Source organism: Diadema antillarum, unplaced genomic scaffold (genome assembly GCF_040938485.1).
Source record: "Diadema antillarum isolate AM-2024a unplaced genomic scaffold, OU_Dant_1.0 seq00000188_RagTag, whole genome shotgun sequence".
NCBI classification, from domain to species: domain Eukaryota; kingdom Metazoa; phylum Echinodermata; class Echinoidea; order Diadematoida; family Diadematidae; genus Diadema; species Diadema antillarum.
In genome coordinates this window covers 269,352-285,571 of record NW_027271252.1, presented here as the reverse complement: position 1 = coordinate 285,571, position 16,220 = coordinate 269,352, and the positions used below count along the sequence as shown (strand labels likewise).

Below are 16,220 nucleotides of genomic sequence, written 5' to 3'. Positions count from 1 at the left end.
GGTCTTTGCGTGTGCAAACTATGGGAAAGATAGGACATGTATTCACCAAGATACAGGATGAAACATTTATGACCTTTGACCCTACTTTACATACCCAAGATGGTGTCCGATCAAGTAGTTGTTATTTTATGAAATAATGTACGTGACATGAACTAAACATGTGCAAAATATCAGGGTGATAGGGTATGTTTTTCTTGAGTTATTGCAAAGAAAGTTGTAGAAAGAAAGAAATATCTCAATACATCGAAGATAAACTTTAATTTCAACCACATTTTTCACGTGATCCCGACACCGTATGAAAATTAAAAGGCATGCATATGATAGCGCAAAGTCTCAGCTACAACATATTAAAATCTGGGAGAAATTCACCTAAGCATAAGTGAGCTAGTGCTCGATAAAGACAATCATGTCAATTTTCACATCTAGAAAAAATTCCCTCCCATAGAGATAACACGTCATAACGAAGATAAAGAAAGAAATATATTTGACCTTTGACCCCACTTTGCACAGACAAGATGGCATCTGAGCAAAAAGTAGTTATTTTGTGAAATGATCCTTGTAACATATTCTTTACGTGTGCAAAATATGGGAAAGATAAGACATTCATTTACCAAGATACAGGATAAAACATTTATGACCTTTGACCCTAATTTACATACCCAAGATGGTGTCCGATCAAGTAGTTGTTATTTTATGAAATAATGTACGTGACATGAACTAAATATGCGCAAAATATTGGGCTGATAAGGCTTGTTTTTCTTGAGTTATTGCAAAGAAAGTTGCAAAAAGAAACGAATATGAAAATACATCGAAGATAAGCTTTAATTTCAGCCAAGTTTTTGGACGTGATCCCGACTCCGTATGAAAAAACGAAGGGCACAATGACGATAACCCAAAGTCTCAGCTACAACATATTAAAATCTGGGAGAAATTCACCGAAGCATAAGTGAGGTAGTACTCGATAAACATAGTCATGTCAATTTTCATTTCCAGAAAAACTGCACTCCCATAGAGATAACACGTAAACTGGTCAAATTTGACAAGATTACTTTAAATCCATTTTTCCGAGGTGATGCCGTCATTCAATCAAAATTATGTTATAACATGAGTGAAAGAGAATTTAATAAGCTACAACATACTGAAATCTGAGTGAAAATTGGCAAAGGATAAGTTAGATACGCTCGAGTGAACTTGAAATTTGATGACGTTATTTTGAAAATTTACTTTTTTTATTTTATTTAGAAATCTGATATGTTTTAGTCATTTCTCCAGCATCGCAAACCCATGAAATGACATGTACAAGTCATTAGCTTTCAGAATATGTAAAGAAAGTGGGGGGTCACCGTCCATCCTGACGAGTAAAATCGGATTTAAAATTGGCGGTATTTTGGCATTGTTGCACTGTATATCGCCATTGACGCGCGCGCGGAATTCCAACTTTGACGGGCCCGTATGACGTCATAGTGAATTAGATCGATTTGAAACTTGGTAGAAATATTCCTTGACATTTCAGATATCCGATCTGAGTGAAAAAACGGGAAATTTCTATTGCATATTAGCTGTGCGTGCGTATATGCGCGCACGCGTACGCGTCCGTCCGATTTTTTCAATTTTTCAAAAAATGCTCCAAATGGCCTGAAACGTGTCCAAAAAAATTTTGAGCTCGATTGGAGCGTACAAATATTTGAACGCGCGCGTACGCGCACGTTCGAAGAGTACAGATGAATTTTGAGAACATGAGTAGAATCAACTTGATTCGAACTATATGTGAGGTAAATTTCATAGAAAAATTCCATTCCATTAATGAGATATGAATGAGAATGTGTTTTCATATAATGACGTCATAGTGACGTCACTTTCGACTGATCACTATGATTTTATTAGATCTGTCGTCTTTGGGACATGATACATATATGGTATAATTTTGACATTGATAGGATGAGGACTTTCTGAGCTAACCTCTACACAACATTTGAGGAGAAAGAACTTTTTTGTGACAACGGGAAGTTTAACACTAGAGATTGTAATTTGTCATTACTGACAAATTAAGGTGATCCGATTTTTTTTTTCATCAATGATTCGAGTCCAGGGCCCCGTTGCTAGAAACTTTGCGTTTAAACGCAACTCCAAAAATCAAACGCAAGTTGCAATCAAACGCAAGTCTCTTCTAGCAACAGCGCGCAAGTATCCTACGCAAGTTGCGTGAGATACTTGCGTAGGATGTGAGTTGCGTTTAAACGGAATTTGAGTTTCTTGCAACGGGGCCCTGATCGCAATAGGCATGACCATACAGGTTTCGTCTGTTGTTGAAAACGTTGGCCGTGTGATGTTTGAATTCTCGTTTAGAAAAGGGAGTCATATCTGCCATCTTTGGTACCAAATTCCGTATACACTAGATAACGAAGATACAACAACAAATACATATGACCTTTGACCCACCTTTACACTCCCAAGATGGCATCTGAGGAAAAAGTGGTTATTTTGTGAAATGATTCTTGCGACATCGTCTATACGTGTGCAAAATATGGGAAAGATAGGACAGGTATTCGCCAAGATACAAGATGAAACATTTATGACCTTTGACCCTAATTTACATACCAAAGATGTTGTCCGATCAAGTAGTTGTTATTTTATGAAATAATGTACGTGACATGAACTAAACATGTGCAGAATATGGGGGTGATAGGGCGTGTTTTTCTTGAGTTATTGCAAAGAAAGTTGCAGAAAGAAAGAAATATCTCAATACATAGAAGATAAGCTTTAATTTCAACCAAGTTTTTTATCGTGATCCCGACATCGTATGAAAAAACAAAATAAATTTAACGATAGCGCAAAGTCTCAGCTACAACATATTAAAATCTGGGAGAAATTCACCGAAGGGTAAGTGAGCTAGTGCTCGATAAAGACAATCATGTCAATTTTCACATTTAAAAAAATTCCCTCCCATAGAGATAACACGTCATAACGAAGATACAAAAAGAAGTACATATGACCTTTGACCTCAATTTGCACACACAAGATGGCATCTGAGTAAAAAGTAGTTATTTTGTGAAATGATCCTTGTAACATGGTCTTTGCGTTTGCAAAATATGGGAAAGATAGGACATGTATTCACTAAGATACAGGATGAAACACTTATGACCTTTGACCCTAATTTACATACCCAAGATGGTGTCCGAACAAGTAGTTGTTATTTTATGAAATAATGTACGTGACATGAACTAAACATGTTCAAAATATAGAAGTGATAGGGCGTGTTTTTCTTGAGTTATTGCAAAGAAAGTTGCAGAAAGAAAGAAATATCTCAATACATCGAAGATAAGCCTGAAATTCAACCAAAATTTTTGACGTGATCCCGACATCGTATGAAAAAACGAAGGGCACACTTACGGTAGCGTAAAGTCTCAGCTACAACATATCAAAATCTGGGAGAAATTAACCGAAGGGTAAGTGAGCTAGTGCTCGATAAAGATAGTCATGTCAATTTTCATTTCCAGAAAAACTACACTCCCATAGAGATAACACGTAAACTGGTCAAATTTGACAAGGTTACTTTCAATCCATTTTTACGAGGTGATACCGTTATCCAATCAAAATTTTGTAATTTTATGTTTGAAAGAACATTAAATAAGCTACAACATACTGAAATCTGGGTGAAAATTGACAAAGGACTAGTGAGATACGCTCAAATGAACTTGAAATTTGATGACGTCATTTTGAAAATTTACTTTTTTTACTTTATTAAGAAATTTGCTTTCTTTTAATCATTTTGTCAGCATTGCCACCCCATGAAATGACATGTACAACTCATCAGGTTTTAAAATATGTAAAGAAAATGGGGGGTCACCGTCCATCCTGACGAGTAAAATCGAATTTGAAATTAGCAGATTTTTGGCATAGTTGCACTGTATATCGCCATTGACGCGCGCGCGGAATTTCAACTTTGACGGGCCCGTATGACGTCATATTGAGTCGCATTGATTTGAAACTTGGTATAAATATTCCTTAACATTTCAGACATCCGATCAAAGTGAAAAAACTGGAAATTTCAATTGCACATGAGCTGTGCGTGCATATATGCGCGCGCGCGTACGCGTCCGTCCGATTTTTTCAATTTTTCAAAAAATGCTCTAAATGGTCTGAAACGTGTGCAAAAAAATTTTGAGCTCGATTGGAGCATACAAATATTTCAACGCGCGCGTACGCGCACGTTTTAAGAGAAAATATGAATTTTGAGAACATGAGTAGAATGCGCATAATTTGAAATATATGTGACGTAAATTTCATTGAAAAATTTCATTCCATTAATGAGATATGATTGAGAATGTGTTTTCATATAATGACGTCATAGTGACGTCACGGTCGACTGATCACAATGATACATTAGATTTGTCGTCTTTGGGACATGATGCATACATGGTATAATTTTGAAATTGATAGGCAGCGGACTTTTTGAGCTAACCTCTGCACAACTTTTGCGGAGAAATAAAGAAATAAAGAAGAAGAAAGAATCCGTACAGATACAGAAGGTGATCCGAAGGATACTCGGATCACCTAACTAGAGATTGTAATTTGTCATCACTGACAAATTAAGGTGATCCGATTTTTTTTATCAATGATTCGAGTCCTGATACTGCAAAGTCTCAGCTACAACATATCAAAATCTGAGAGAAATTCACCGAAGCATAAGTAAGATAGTGCTCGATAAAGAGAGTCATGTCAATTTTCACATCTAAAAAATTCCCTCCCATAGAGATAACACGTCATAGCGAACATAGAAAAAGAAGTACATATGACCTTTGACCCCACTTTGCACAGACAAGATGGCATCTGAGCAAAAAGTGGTTATTTTATGAAATGATCCCTGTAACATTGTCTTTACGTGTGCAAAATATGGGAAAGATAAGACATGTATTCACCAAGATACAGGATGAAACATCTATGACCTTTGACCCTAATTTACATACCCAAGATGGCGTCTGATCAAGTAATTGTAATTTTATGAAATAATTTTCGTGACATGAACTAAACATGTGCAAAATATGAAGTTGATAGGGGCTGTTTTTCTTGAGTTATTGCAAAGAAAGTTGCAAAAAGAAAGAAATATTTCAATACATCGAAGAAAAACTTTAATTTCAACCAAGTTTTTTTACGTAATCCCGACAACGTATGAAAAAACGAAGGGCACACTTACGATAGCCCTACATCTCAGCTACAACATATTAAAATCTTAGAGAAATTCACCGAAGCATAAGTGAGCTAGTGCTCGATAAAGATAGTCATGTTAATTTTCATTTCCATAAAAATTGCACTCCCATAGAGATTACACGTAAACTGGTCAAATTTGACAAGGTTACCTTCAATCCATTTTTTCGAGGTGATGTCGTCATCAAATCAAAATTGTTTAATTACATTTATGAAAGAACATTTCATAAGCTACAACATATTGAAATTTGGGTGAAAATTGGCAAAGGATTAGTGAGATACGCTCGAGTGAACTTGGAATTTGATGACGTCATTTTGAAAATTTACTTTTGTTACTTTATTAAGAAATTTGATATCTTTTAATCATTTTATCAGCATAGCCAGCCCATGAAATGACATGTACAACTCATCACCTTTCAGAATATGTAAAGAAAATGGGGGGTCACCGTCCATCCTGACGAGTAAAATCCGATTTAAAATTGGCGGTTTTTTGGCATAGTTGTACTGTGTATCCCCATTGACGCACGCGCGGAATTTTGAATTTGACGGGCCCGTATGACGTCATATTGAGTCGGATCGACTTGAAACTTGGTAGAAATATTCCTTGAAATTTCGGACATCCGATCCGTGTGAAAAAATTGAAAATTTCTATTTCATATTAGCTGTGCGTGCGTATATGTGCGCGCGCGTACGCGTCCGTCCAATTTTTTCAATTTTTCAAAAAATGCTCCAAATGGTCTGAAACGTGTGCAAAAAAAATTTGAGCTGGATTTGAGCATACAAATATTTCACCGCGCGCGTACGCGCGCGTTTTGAGATAAAAATGAATTTTGAGAATATGAGTAGAATGCGCTTGACTTGAAATATATGTGACGTAAATTTCATTGAAATATTCCATTCCATTAATGAGATATGCATGAAAATGTGTTTTCATATAATGACGTCATAGTGACGTCACGGTCGACTGATCACTATGATTTTACTTGCGCTGTCGTCTTTGCGACATGATACATATATGGTATAAGTCTGACATTGAGAGGCAATGCACTTTCTGAGCTAACCTCTGCACAACTTTTGAGGAGAAATAAAGAAGAAGAAGAAAAACAAAGAATCCGTACAGATACAGAAGGTGATCCGAGAGGATACTCGGATCACCTAAAAAGAAGAAAGAATCCGTACAGATACAGAAGGTGATCCGAGAGGATACTCGGATCACCTAACTAGAACCGGAATTTGTCAACACTGACAAATTAGGTGATCCGATCTCTTCGAAAATCAATGATTTGAGTCCTGATCCAAATATTCATGACCATACAGGTTTCATCTGTGTTGACGGAACATTGGCCGTGTGATGTTTGGATTCTCATTTAGAAAAGGGAGTCAGACCTGCCATCTTTGGTACCGAATTCCGTATACACTAATGGAAATACAGAATGCAGTATATTTGACCTTTGACCGCACTTTGCACACCCAAGATGGCGTCTAAGCAAAAAGTGATTATTTCATGAAATGATTCTTGTAACATGGTCTTTGCGTGTGCAAAATATGGGAAAGATAGGACATGTATTCACCAAGATACAGGATGAAACATTTATGACCTTTGACCCTAATTTACATAACCAAGATGGTGTCCGATCAAGTAGTTGTTATTTTATGAAATAATGTACGTGACATGTACTAAACATGTGCAAAATATGGGATTGATAGCCATTGTTGTTGTTCATCTATTGCACAGAAAGTAGTAGAAAGAAAGAAAAATAAAGAAAAAACTAGAGATTGTAATTTGTCATCACCGACAAATTAAGGTGATCCGATTTTTTTTTATCAATGATTCGAGTCCTGATCGCAATAGGCATGACCATACAAGTTTCATCTCTGTTTAGAGACATTGGCCGTGTGATGTTTGCATTCTCATTTAGAAAAGGGAGTCATATCTGCCATCTTTGGTACCAAATTCTGTATACACTGAATAACGAAGATACAGCAATGAATACATATGACCTTTGACCCACCTTTGCACTCCCAAGATTGCATCTGATGAAATAGTGGTTATTTTGTGAAATGATTCTCGCGACATCGTCTATACGTGTGAAAAATATGGGAAAGATAGGACAGGTATTCACTAAGATACAAGATGAAACATTTATGACCTTTGACCCTAATTTACATACCCAAGATGTTGTCCGATCTAGTAGTTGTTATTTTATGAAATAATGTACGAGACATGAACTAAACATGTGCAAAATATGGGGGTGATAGGGCGTGTTTTTCTTGAGTTATTGCAAAGAAAGTTGCAGAAAGAAAGAAATATCTCAATACATAGAAGATAAGCTTTAATTTCAACCAATTTTTTATCGTCATCCCGACATCGTATGAAAAAACAAAGGAAACAAAACGATAGCGCAAAGTCTCAGCTACAACATATTAAAATCTGGGAGAAATTCACCGAAGGGTAAGTGAGCTAGTGCTCGATAAAGACAATCATGTCAATTTTCACATTAAAGAAAATTCCCTCCCATAGAGATAACACGTCATAACGAAGATACAAAAAGAAGTACATATGACCTTTGACCTCAATTTGTACAGACAAGATGGCATCTGAGTAAAAAGTGGTTATTTTGTGAAATAATCCTTGTAACATGGTCTTTGCGTATGCAAAATATGGGAAAGATAGGACATGTATTCACTAAGATACAGGGTGAAACACTTATGACCTTTGACCCTAATTTACATACCCAAGATGGTGTCCGATCAAGTAGTTGTTATTTTATGAAATAATTCGAGTGACATGAACTAAATATGTGCAAAATATAGAAGTGATAGAGGCCGTTTTTCTTGAGTTATTGCAAAGAAAGTTGCAGAAAGAAAGAAATATCTCAATACATCGAAGATAAGCCTGAATTTCAACCCAATTTTTTGACGTGATTCTGACATCGTATGAAAAAACAAAGGGCACACTTACGGTAGCGTAAAGTCTCAGCTACAACATATTAAAATCTGGGAGAAATTTACCGAAGCTTAAGTGAGCTAGTGCTCGATAAAGATAGTCATGTCAATTTTCATTTCCAGAAAAACTGCACTCCCATAGAGATAACACGTAAACTGGTCAAATTTGACAAGATTACTTTTAATCCATTTTTACGAGGTGATACCGTTATCCAATCAAAATATTGTAATTTTATGTTTGAAAGAACATTAAATAAGCTACATCATACTGAAATCTGGGTGAAAATTGACAAAGGACTAGTGAGATATGCTCGAATGAACTTGAAATTTGATGACGTCATTTTGAAAATTTACTTTTTTTATTTTATTAAGAAATTTGATATCTTTTAATCATTTTGTCAGCATTGCCACCCCATGAAATGACATGTACAACTCATCAGCTTTCAAAATATGTACAGAAAATGGGGGGTCACCGTCCATCCTGACGAGTAAAATCGGATTTAAAATTGGCAGTTTTTTGGCATAGTTGCACTGTATATCGCCATTGACGCGCGCGCGGAATTTCAACTTTGACGGGCCCGTATGACGTCATATTGAGTCGGATTGATTTGAAACTTGGTATAAATATTCCTTAACATTTCAGACAGCCGATCAAAGTGAAAAAACTGGAAAATTCAATTGCACATGAGCTGTGCGTGCGTATATGCGCGCGCGCGTACGCGTCCGTCCGATTTTTTCAATTTTTCAAAAAATGCTCCAAATGGTCTGAAACGTGTGCAAAAAAATTTTGAGCTCGATTGGAGCATACAAATATTTCAACGCGCGCGTACGCGCACGTTTTAAGAGAAAATATGAATTTTGAGAACATGAGTAGAATGCGCATAATTTGAAATATATGTGACGTAAATTTCATTGAAAAATTTCATTCCATTAATGAGATATGATTGAGAATGTGTTTTCATATAATGACGTCATAGTGACGTCACGGTCCACTGATCACAATGATACATTAGATTTGTCGTCTTTGGGACATGATGCATACATGGTATAATTTTGAAATTGATAGGCAGCGGACTTTCTGAGCTAACCTCTGCACAACTTTTGCGGAGAAATAAAGAAAGAAAGAAGAAGAAAGAATCCGTACAGATACAGAAGGTGATCCGAAGGATACTCGGATCACCTAATTATGTTATTTTATAGAAATTTGAAGGAGAAGCATAAAAAAAGCAGAAAAAGATAAAGTAAGGAAAGGGAGATTAAGATTAACTAAAGAAAAAGAAGAAAAAAAGTGTTCAAAAAATTTAAAAAAATATATTGGCAGGAGTGAGCCTCGAACCAGGGACCTTAGGATTACGAGTCGGATGCGCTACGCAATGACCTATTTCATTCTCCATAGGCCCTGTGTATTAAGCAAAATGACGCTGCATCGAAGCCTCGTGCCATTTTCAACCAAGTTTTTCGAGGTGATGCCGACATCGTATGAAAAAATGGAGGGCACACTTACGATAGCCCAAAGTCTCAGCTACAACATACTAAAATCTGGGAGAAATTCACCGAAGCATAAGTGAGCTAATGCTCGAAAAAGAGAGTCATGTCAATTTTCACTGCCAGAAAAACTGCTCTCCCATAGAGATAACACGTAAACTGGTCAAATTTGACAAGATGACTTTCAATCCATTTTTACGAGGTGATGCCGTCCTCCAATCAAAATGTTGTAATTATATTGATGAAAGATCATTTCATAAGCTACAACATACTGAAATCTGGGTGTAAATTGGCAAAGGATAAGTGAGATACGCTCGAGTGAACTTCAAATTTGATGACGTCATTTTGAAAATGTACTTTTTTTACTTTATCAAGAAATTTGATATCTTTTAATCATTTTGCCAGCATCGTCAACCCATGAAATAACATGTACAACTCACCAGCTTTTAGAATATGTAAGAAAAATGGGGGGTCACCGTCTATCCTGACGAGTAAAATCAGATTTAAAATTGGCGTTTTTTTGGCATAGTTGCACTGTATATCGCCATTGACGCGCGCGCGGAATTTCAACTTTGACGGGCCCGTATGACGTCATATTGAGTCGGATTGACTTGAAACTTGGTAGAAATATTCTTTGACATTCTAGGCATCCGAGAAGTGTAAAAATACGGGAAATTTTCATTGCATATGAGCTGTGTGTGCGAATATGTGCGCGCGCGTACGCGTCCGTCCATTTTTTTCAATTTTTCAAAAAATGCTCCAAATGGTCTGAAACGTGTGCAAAAAAAATGTGAGCTCGATTTGAGCATACAAATATTTCAACGCGCGCGTACGCGCACGTTTTAAGAGAAAATATGAATTTTGAGAATATGAGTAAAATGCGCATAACTTGAAATGTATGTGACGTAAATTTTATTGCAAAATTCTATTCCATTAATGAGATATGAATGAAAATGTGTTTTCATATAATGACGTCATAGTGACGTCACGGTCGACTGATCACTATGATTTTACTTGATCTGTCGTCTTTGGGACATGATACATATATGGTATGAGTTTGACATTGAAAGGCAGTGCACTTTCTGAGCTAACCGCTGCACAAATTTTGGTTAGAAATAAAGGAAAATAAAAAGAAGAACAAAGAATCAGTACAGATACAGAAGGTGATCCGAGAGGATACTCGGATCACCTAAAGAAAGAAAGAAAGAATCCGTACAGATACAATAGGTGATCCGAGAGGATTCTCGGATCACCTAACTATAGTTCCTCCGTTTCTTTTCATTCAAATTAAATTTGACAAGGTGTGTGAGTCATGTACTGTTTGCAAATTTTGGTTGGCTTTCTATGATTTTAAGTTTTTTTAATTATGTCATTTGATCGAATAGAATGTGTAAAACACTGGCAATTTACAGTAATGGACACAATTTTACGATTGTGCTGTTGATTAAAATCATTTGTATTTTTTGGAGACCCAGCAAGTGTCATTGAACCGTTGTGTATAACATCTTGTTATTTGAAACGTTGTATTACAAGCGTCTTGACTTTTCACCGTCATGCTTTCACCTAATTACACAATCTCATATATTTATGTGTTGTAATTATGCTAACGAGTCTATATACAAATTAATTTTATACTTTTATATGGTAAAGGTAGTGATGTTCAATCTGCTATTCGCCTTTTGGCATTTTCATGCTTATCGGAGCTGAGTTTCAGCTTGACCCCCCAGAGTGTTTTTACTAACTAGCAAAAAAACTCACTTCCAACTATTGTGTTAAGTCATGTATTCAGTTTACACAGTCTGGCTGGCTTTCCATGATTTCAATTTTTGAATTGTGTCATTTCATCGAAGAGAATGTGTTAAACAGTAGCGATTACTACTACCACGGACACTATTTGACGATTTTGCTGTTGACTAAAAGCCTGTGTCCACCGTCCACAGTTTCTTAACGATTATGTTTGTTCAGTTTATGACTTTCTCACGTGTTTAGAGACAGAGTCATGTTTCACCTAGACGATGGCCTCATTGCATTCGTGATGCCATCGAATGCTGGGTGCTACATGTGCCAGCACGGCAATAAAAAGGTATCTGTACATCATAGAACACCGGAACAGCGAATCCTTGGTTTTTGTTGGTAATGTACATCGTTTTTATGAGGAAAAACAACATAATAATAACAAAAGTATACGAAGAGGAACACCCGCTCCAGTAATCTCCGCTATTTAACCTCTGCCCCCGTTTCCCCGTATGTTTTTCTCGGTTCGTTATGGTAGTGCGCAACTTTTGCTGCCGCTTCCAGGAGGTTCTTCAGTTGACAAGCGTAATTTCTTCTTTTTTGGAGAGAAAGAGACACACATAGACAGAATGCATGAAAGAAACATGTAAAAGAGTTAAATTATAAGAAGCACTCTGAGAGTGCAGACCTCCGCTAAGCAGCTCATTTCCACCAGTGATCTTGTTCTCCAAAATTAATGGCAGACATCTGCCTGCCTGCATTATTTTACACACCTCTGCATGATGCAGACAATTGATTAAAACTATAGTTTACCTTATATACCTTAAATAATCTGTCTGAAGAAGACTGTAATTAATTTTAGAATGGAACTGTTTTCTGTTTCGTTATCTACAGGCTGTCCTGGATATATCAGACGTCGGGACCTTCAAGGCCCAAATAAAAAAAAAAACCGGTGAGAGTTATTTATCACAAATCATTTACATTCATAATGCTTTGATTTACAGGAGTCTTGAGGAATTTCTATATCACCATGATTTGTCTTTTTATTTTTCTATTTCCTAGCCAGATGCATTCACCTTCTTTTCTTCATGCTTTCCTCCAGAATGAGTTTGAAACTATCAAATGCAACTGAAATACATTGACAAACACTAGGTCAAATTAAGATTTCTATCAAAACGCATGCTGTATCCAGGCGATGAGATGTTTGATGGTGATAACCAAACTCCAGGAATGACATACTTGTGGTTAATTCGTTGATACACATCTTTAAACTTGTGTTGAACTTCTCATGTTCTACTGTATTTCTTTTAGATAAGATCCGATCAGGTGAGGAAGCCTGGGCGAACCAGGCTGCCGTCAGGGATTACCTGCTAGTTGATCTTTATACTGTCAACGCCCAAAGGACTTGTGTTAGCACAACGGCAACTCTGGATGAGTTCCGTGAAAGAAGCTACATTGATGGGAAAATTCGTCTCCGGGTATCTTCAAACTTTTTCTTTTGCTAATAGTTATCATAACGGTTGATATAAATGTGTCATCATTCAAATGAGTGTGTATCATCATCCAATGGACTCCGATTAGATTTTTTTTCTTGATGTTTTGAAATAGGTCACATTATATCAATGCCATCATATTACACAAAACTCATTTCAATTTGAAAAAAAAAAATCCTTTCTTCTTTACTTGATACATTCCTGCCTTACCTGTCTTTAATCACTGTTAATTATTGTTATGGACAGAGTGACATAGTCCGTAATAATATCAGGTGGAATTGTTTTGAATGATAAAGGATTATTTTTGGAAAAATTAACAGAATTAGCCTGTCAAGTACAGCGAATTCCCTCCCAATTTAACAAAGTCCATCGGACAAGTTATCTTTAGAACAACATTTCATGTTGTTTTAACCAAACAAACGAAAGAAGACAGATGGAATAAAGCTACAGCCTCAATCTATATTTTTGTTCATCGAAATTCATTACAACAATGTTTGCTATGACGGGAATGAACTACAATAGTTTTTCAGTGAAAGTTTTGTTAAGCAAACTGTATCGGAGGGAGATGATAATCTTCTTTTTTTTTTCCTAATAGGGCATACATACAGAGGAGAGTGAATACATGAAGTTCCTCAGTTTTCAGACATGGAGGTTTTCTAAAGATTAAAAATTTACATATGAAGGGCCACATAATTTTGGAGCCTAACATTCTGAGCAAGTTTCTACCGAATTACACTTAATTTTGGCTCTGCATACTCATCTGTGATTGGACTGTGTGTGAGTCAAATGTTTACTTTTTCACAATGTAAGACTAATGATTTTCATCTGTTAATTAATATTAGTATGATGTAAATAATCCTATCATTAGGATCTAGGTTAAGGACCACAAGACATCTTCATCATATGGCCCGGCAGACGTATTTTTCAGCCGGAAGGCATCACCAATCTTGGAGGTCTATGTGGAGGAGGTGAGACCACTCACGCCATCCTTAATGCTTTCACAAGGATGGAATGGAATCCCTCTTCTTAAATTCCAACGAGCGGGGTGTCAAGGATGTTGGTCCAATCCTTGATACCCTCTGGACAGGGATGGGGTTTGCCGGCACGTTTTTCCCGAGAAATCTTCGAAAGAAGGTTTCAACTAAGGTAATTATTGCATTCAAACAAATGTCATACAATATATCTGCTTTATATTAATCATATATTCTTTTCTGTCAAATTAACATGCATATTGACGTTTACATCCAAATTGCTAGAACTTCATGCAATTCTTTGAACAACATGATGAATACGGTTCAGTTTTAATTCTATCTCACCTTCAAGACATAGGTGCAGTGAATCCATTGAGGGGGACGGAAACTTGCTTCCATCCACTGAAATATCAAGCGGGCAAGACAACTCAGCTTTTGACTTGTTTAAAAAGAGTTTAGTGTAATGATAAAAAGTGATTATATTTTCCTTTCAGCCAAAATGTGGTAAAGTGCCTTAATTTATCACTTTCTTTTGCAGGATGGCCAATAGCAACCGTTAGCATCTCTTGTAATCACCTTTATTTTCATTTTTTAAAGAATTTCGTGCCAATTTCATTTCCATTTTTTTAAGGTTATGAATTAATAGACATTTATACATACATGAACGTTTAGGTGAGGAACGAGCGGACTCCTGCAAAGGCCAGTAGAGTAGTACAATTTATCAAGCTTTCCAGATATCCAGTCCAAATATCACACAGTCCTTCACACTCCCGAAGAAAATTTTGAGTGCAGTGAGATCGTCGAAAGTATCTTCAGAGTGCAGGTAATTCCAAGCGTTGTCACTAAATGTGCATGAGCAGAAATTTACCTTGAAGGTTTTGCGTGTGCTTGCACTTTTTGATCTATCAAATTGTCTTAAAGGGATAGTTAGCTGTGGAGCAGAATTTGAAATCATTATGGAATCTTCAAATTACTTTGAGATGTAATACACCTGTATTACTTTTTAAAAATACCAACAGCAATTTTATTTTTGAAGTTTACGCATAGTTTACTTGATTTTAATAGCAAGAGTACGTATTACAAACACAGCAATGAAATATTGATGGATAGTGGATTGAAATTAAGCTATCAATGTCAGAAGTTTTACATGTATCCGTCATAAAAGTTTTTGAGTGGTTGATATGAAGAAGTTTGCGACGTCATAACTATTTTCTGAATTATGAAACAGGTACGCAAAGGCTTTGAATGTGCAGTTTTTATTGTTGAAAGAATATGAAAGCTATTTTCCTGGTTGAAAGATTATTAGCCGGGGGTCTAATGTAAAGTGAAAATGCTCAATTAATACCCGAGTACTTCCTCTCTTAAACAATTTAGTGACCCATCTAAATGTTCTACTTCAAGGAGAATAAAGACTCAATACATTTGTGATCAACGTGCCATTTCAGTTATGTGAAATTGTTGTCTCATGTCTTGAGGATATACTCGATACCTATTATGAGAACTGTGTGAGACATAAACATGATAGTTTTAATAGTGATATTTTTAGTTTAAAATGTGTACTTGCATATTGCTTTCATCATAACATAACATTATATTCTATTCTGTTTCAAATTTTATACATGGTATTATTTCCATTCCTTTCTGTTCATCTGATCATTTTGTTTTCAGTTTTACAGGAGTTCTGCGATCCACATTCGTCTCTCTGTATCTAAAGAAGCGCACAAGTTCAAAATTTGTTTGACGGGTTTTAAGTCAACTTTAAATGCACTGGCCAGAACTTATACCATACAATGTACTTAGTAGTTGATTTTTGTAAGATATGGAGGGAGGGGTGGGGGATTGGTCAATGTGATTCTGCACTGAAGATCAAGGCGAGTGTTCTTCATGAATTTCTTATTTTTTTATGAATGAGAAATTTACACCAAACAGTGTTGATTTTGCTAGCATGACTCCAGTATGGTCAACTTTAAACCCAACTGATAATATTGGTATGTATATTGGAATATATATATATATATATATGTAAAATATAGTGATGCATGAGATTAATTATGTATGCCGTGCCCCTTTATCAATAAATTGGCATAATTGCGTCTGAATGGAAAACTAGAAACTTCAAAATTTTATGTACAAAATTATATAGTAGGTTGTGATGAAATGACATGCTCACTTTGCCATTTGCATATTCAAATAGACTGTTCAAGAACTGTTTCCCCCAAAAGTAGCGAAATTTCAAAATGTCATAACGTCCTTATTTTTCATCTGATTTCAATCAAATCTTTACCGTTTAACTCGTAATATTTTTTCTTTCTTACCAAACTAACCTGTATTAGGAGTGAATTTCCCTTTTAAGATTAAATATTTTTGCTGAGAGTTATTTACCTTA

General features: G+C 36.0%; 1 protein-coding gene across 1 annotated transcript in view; it reads left to right on the top strand.

Annotated features, from left to right (window-relative positions):
• Positions 1–16,220, top strand: part of LOC139728628 (trehalase-like) — a 78,210-nt gene that overhangs the window by 17,158 nt on the left and 44,832 nt on the right. The window contains exons 5-6 of the mRNA XM_071639567.1: positions 12,682–12,848; positions 13,739–13,831. Of these exons, the coding sequence (XP_071495668.1) occupies positions 12,682–12,848; positions 13,739–13,831 (260 nt within the window). The remainder of the gene's footprint in view (positions 1–12,681; positions 12,849–13,738; positions 13,832–16,220) is intronic.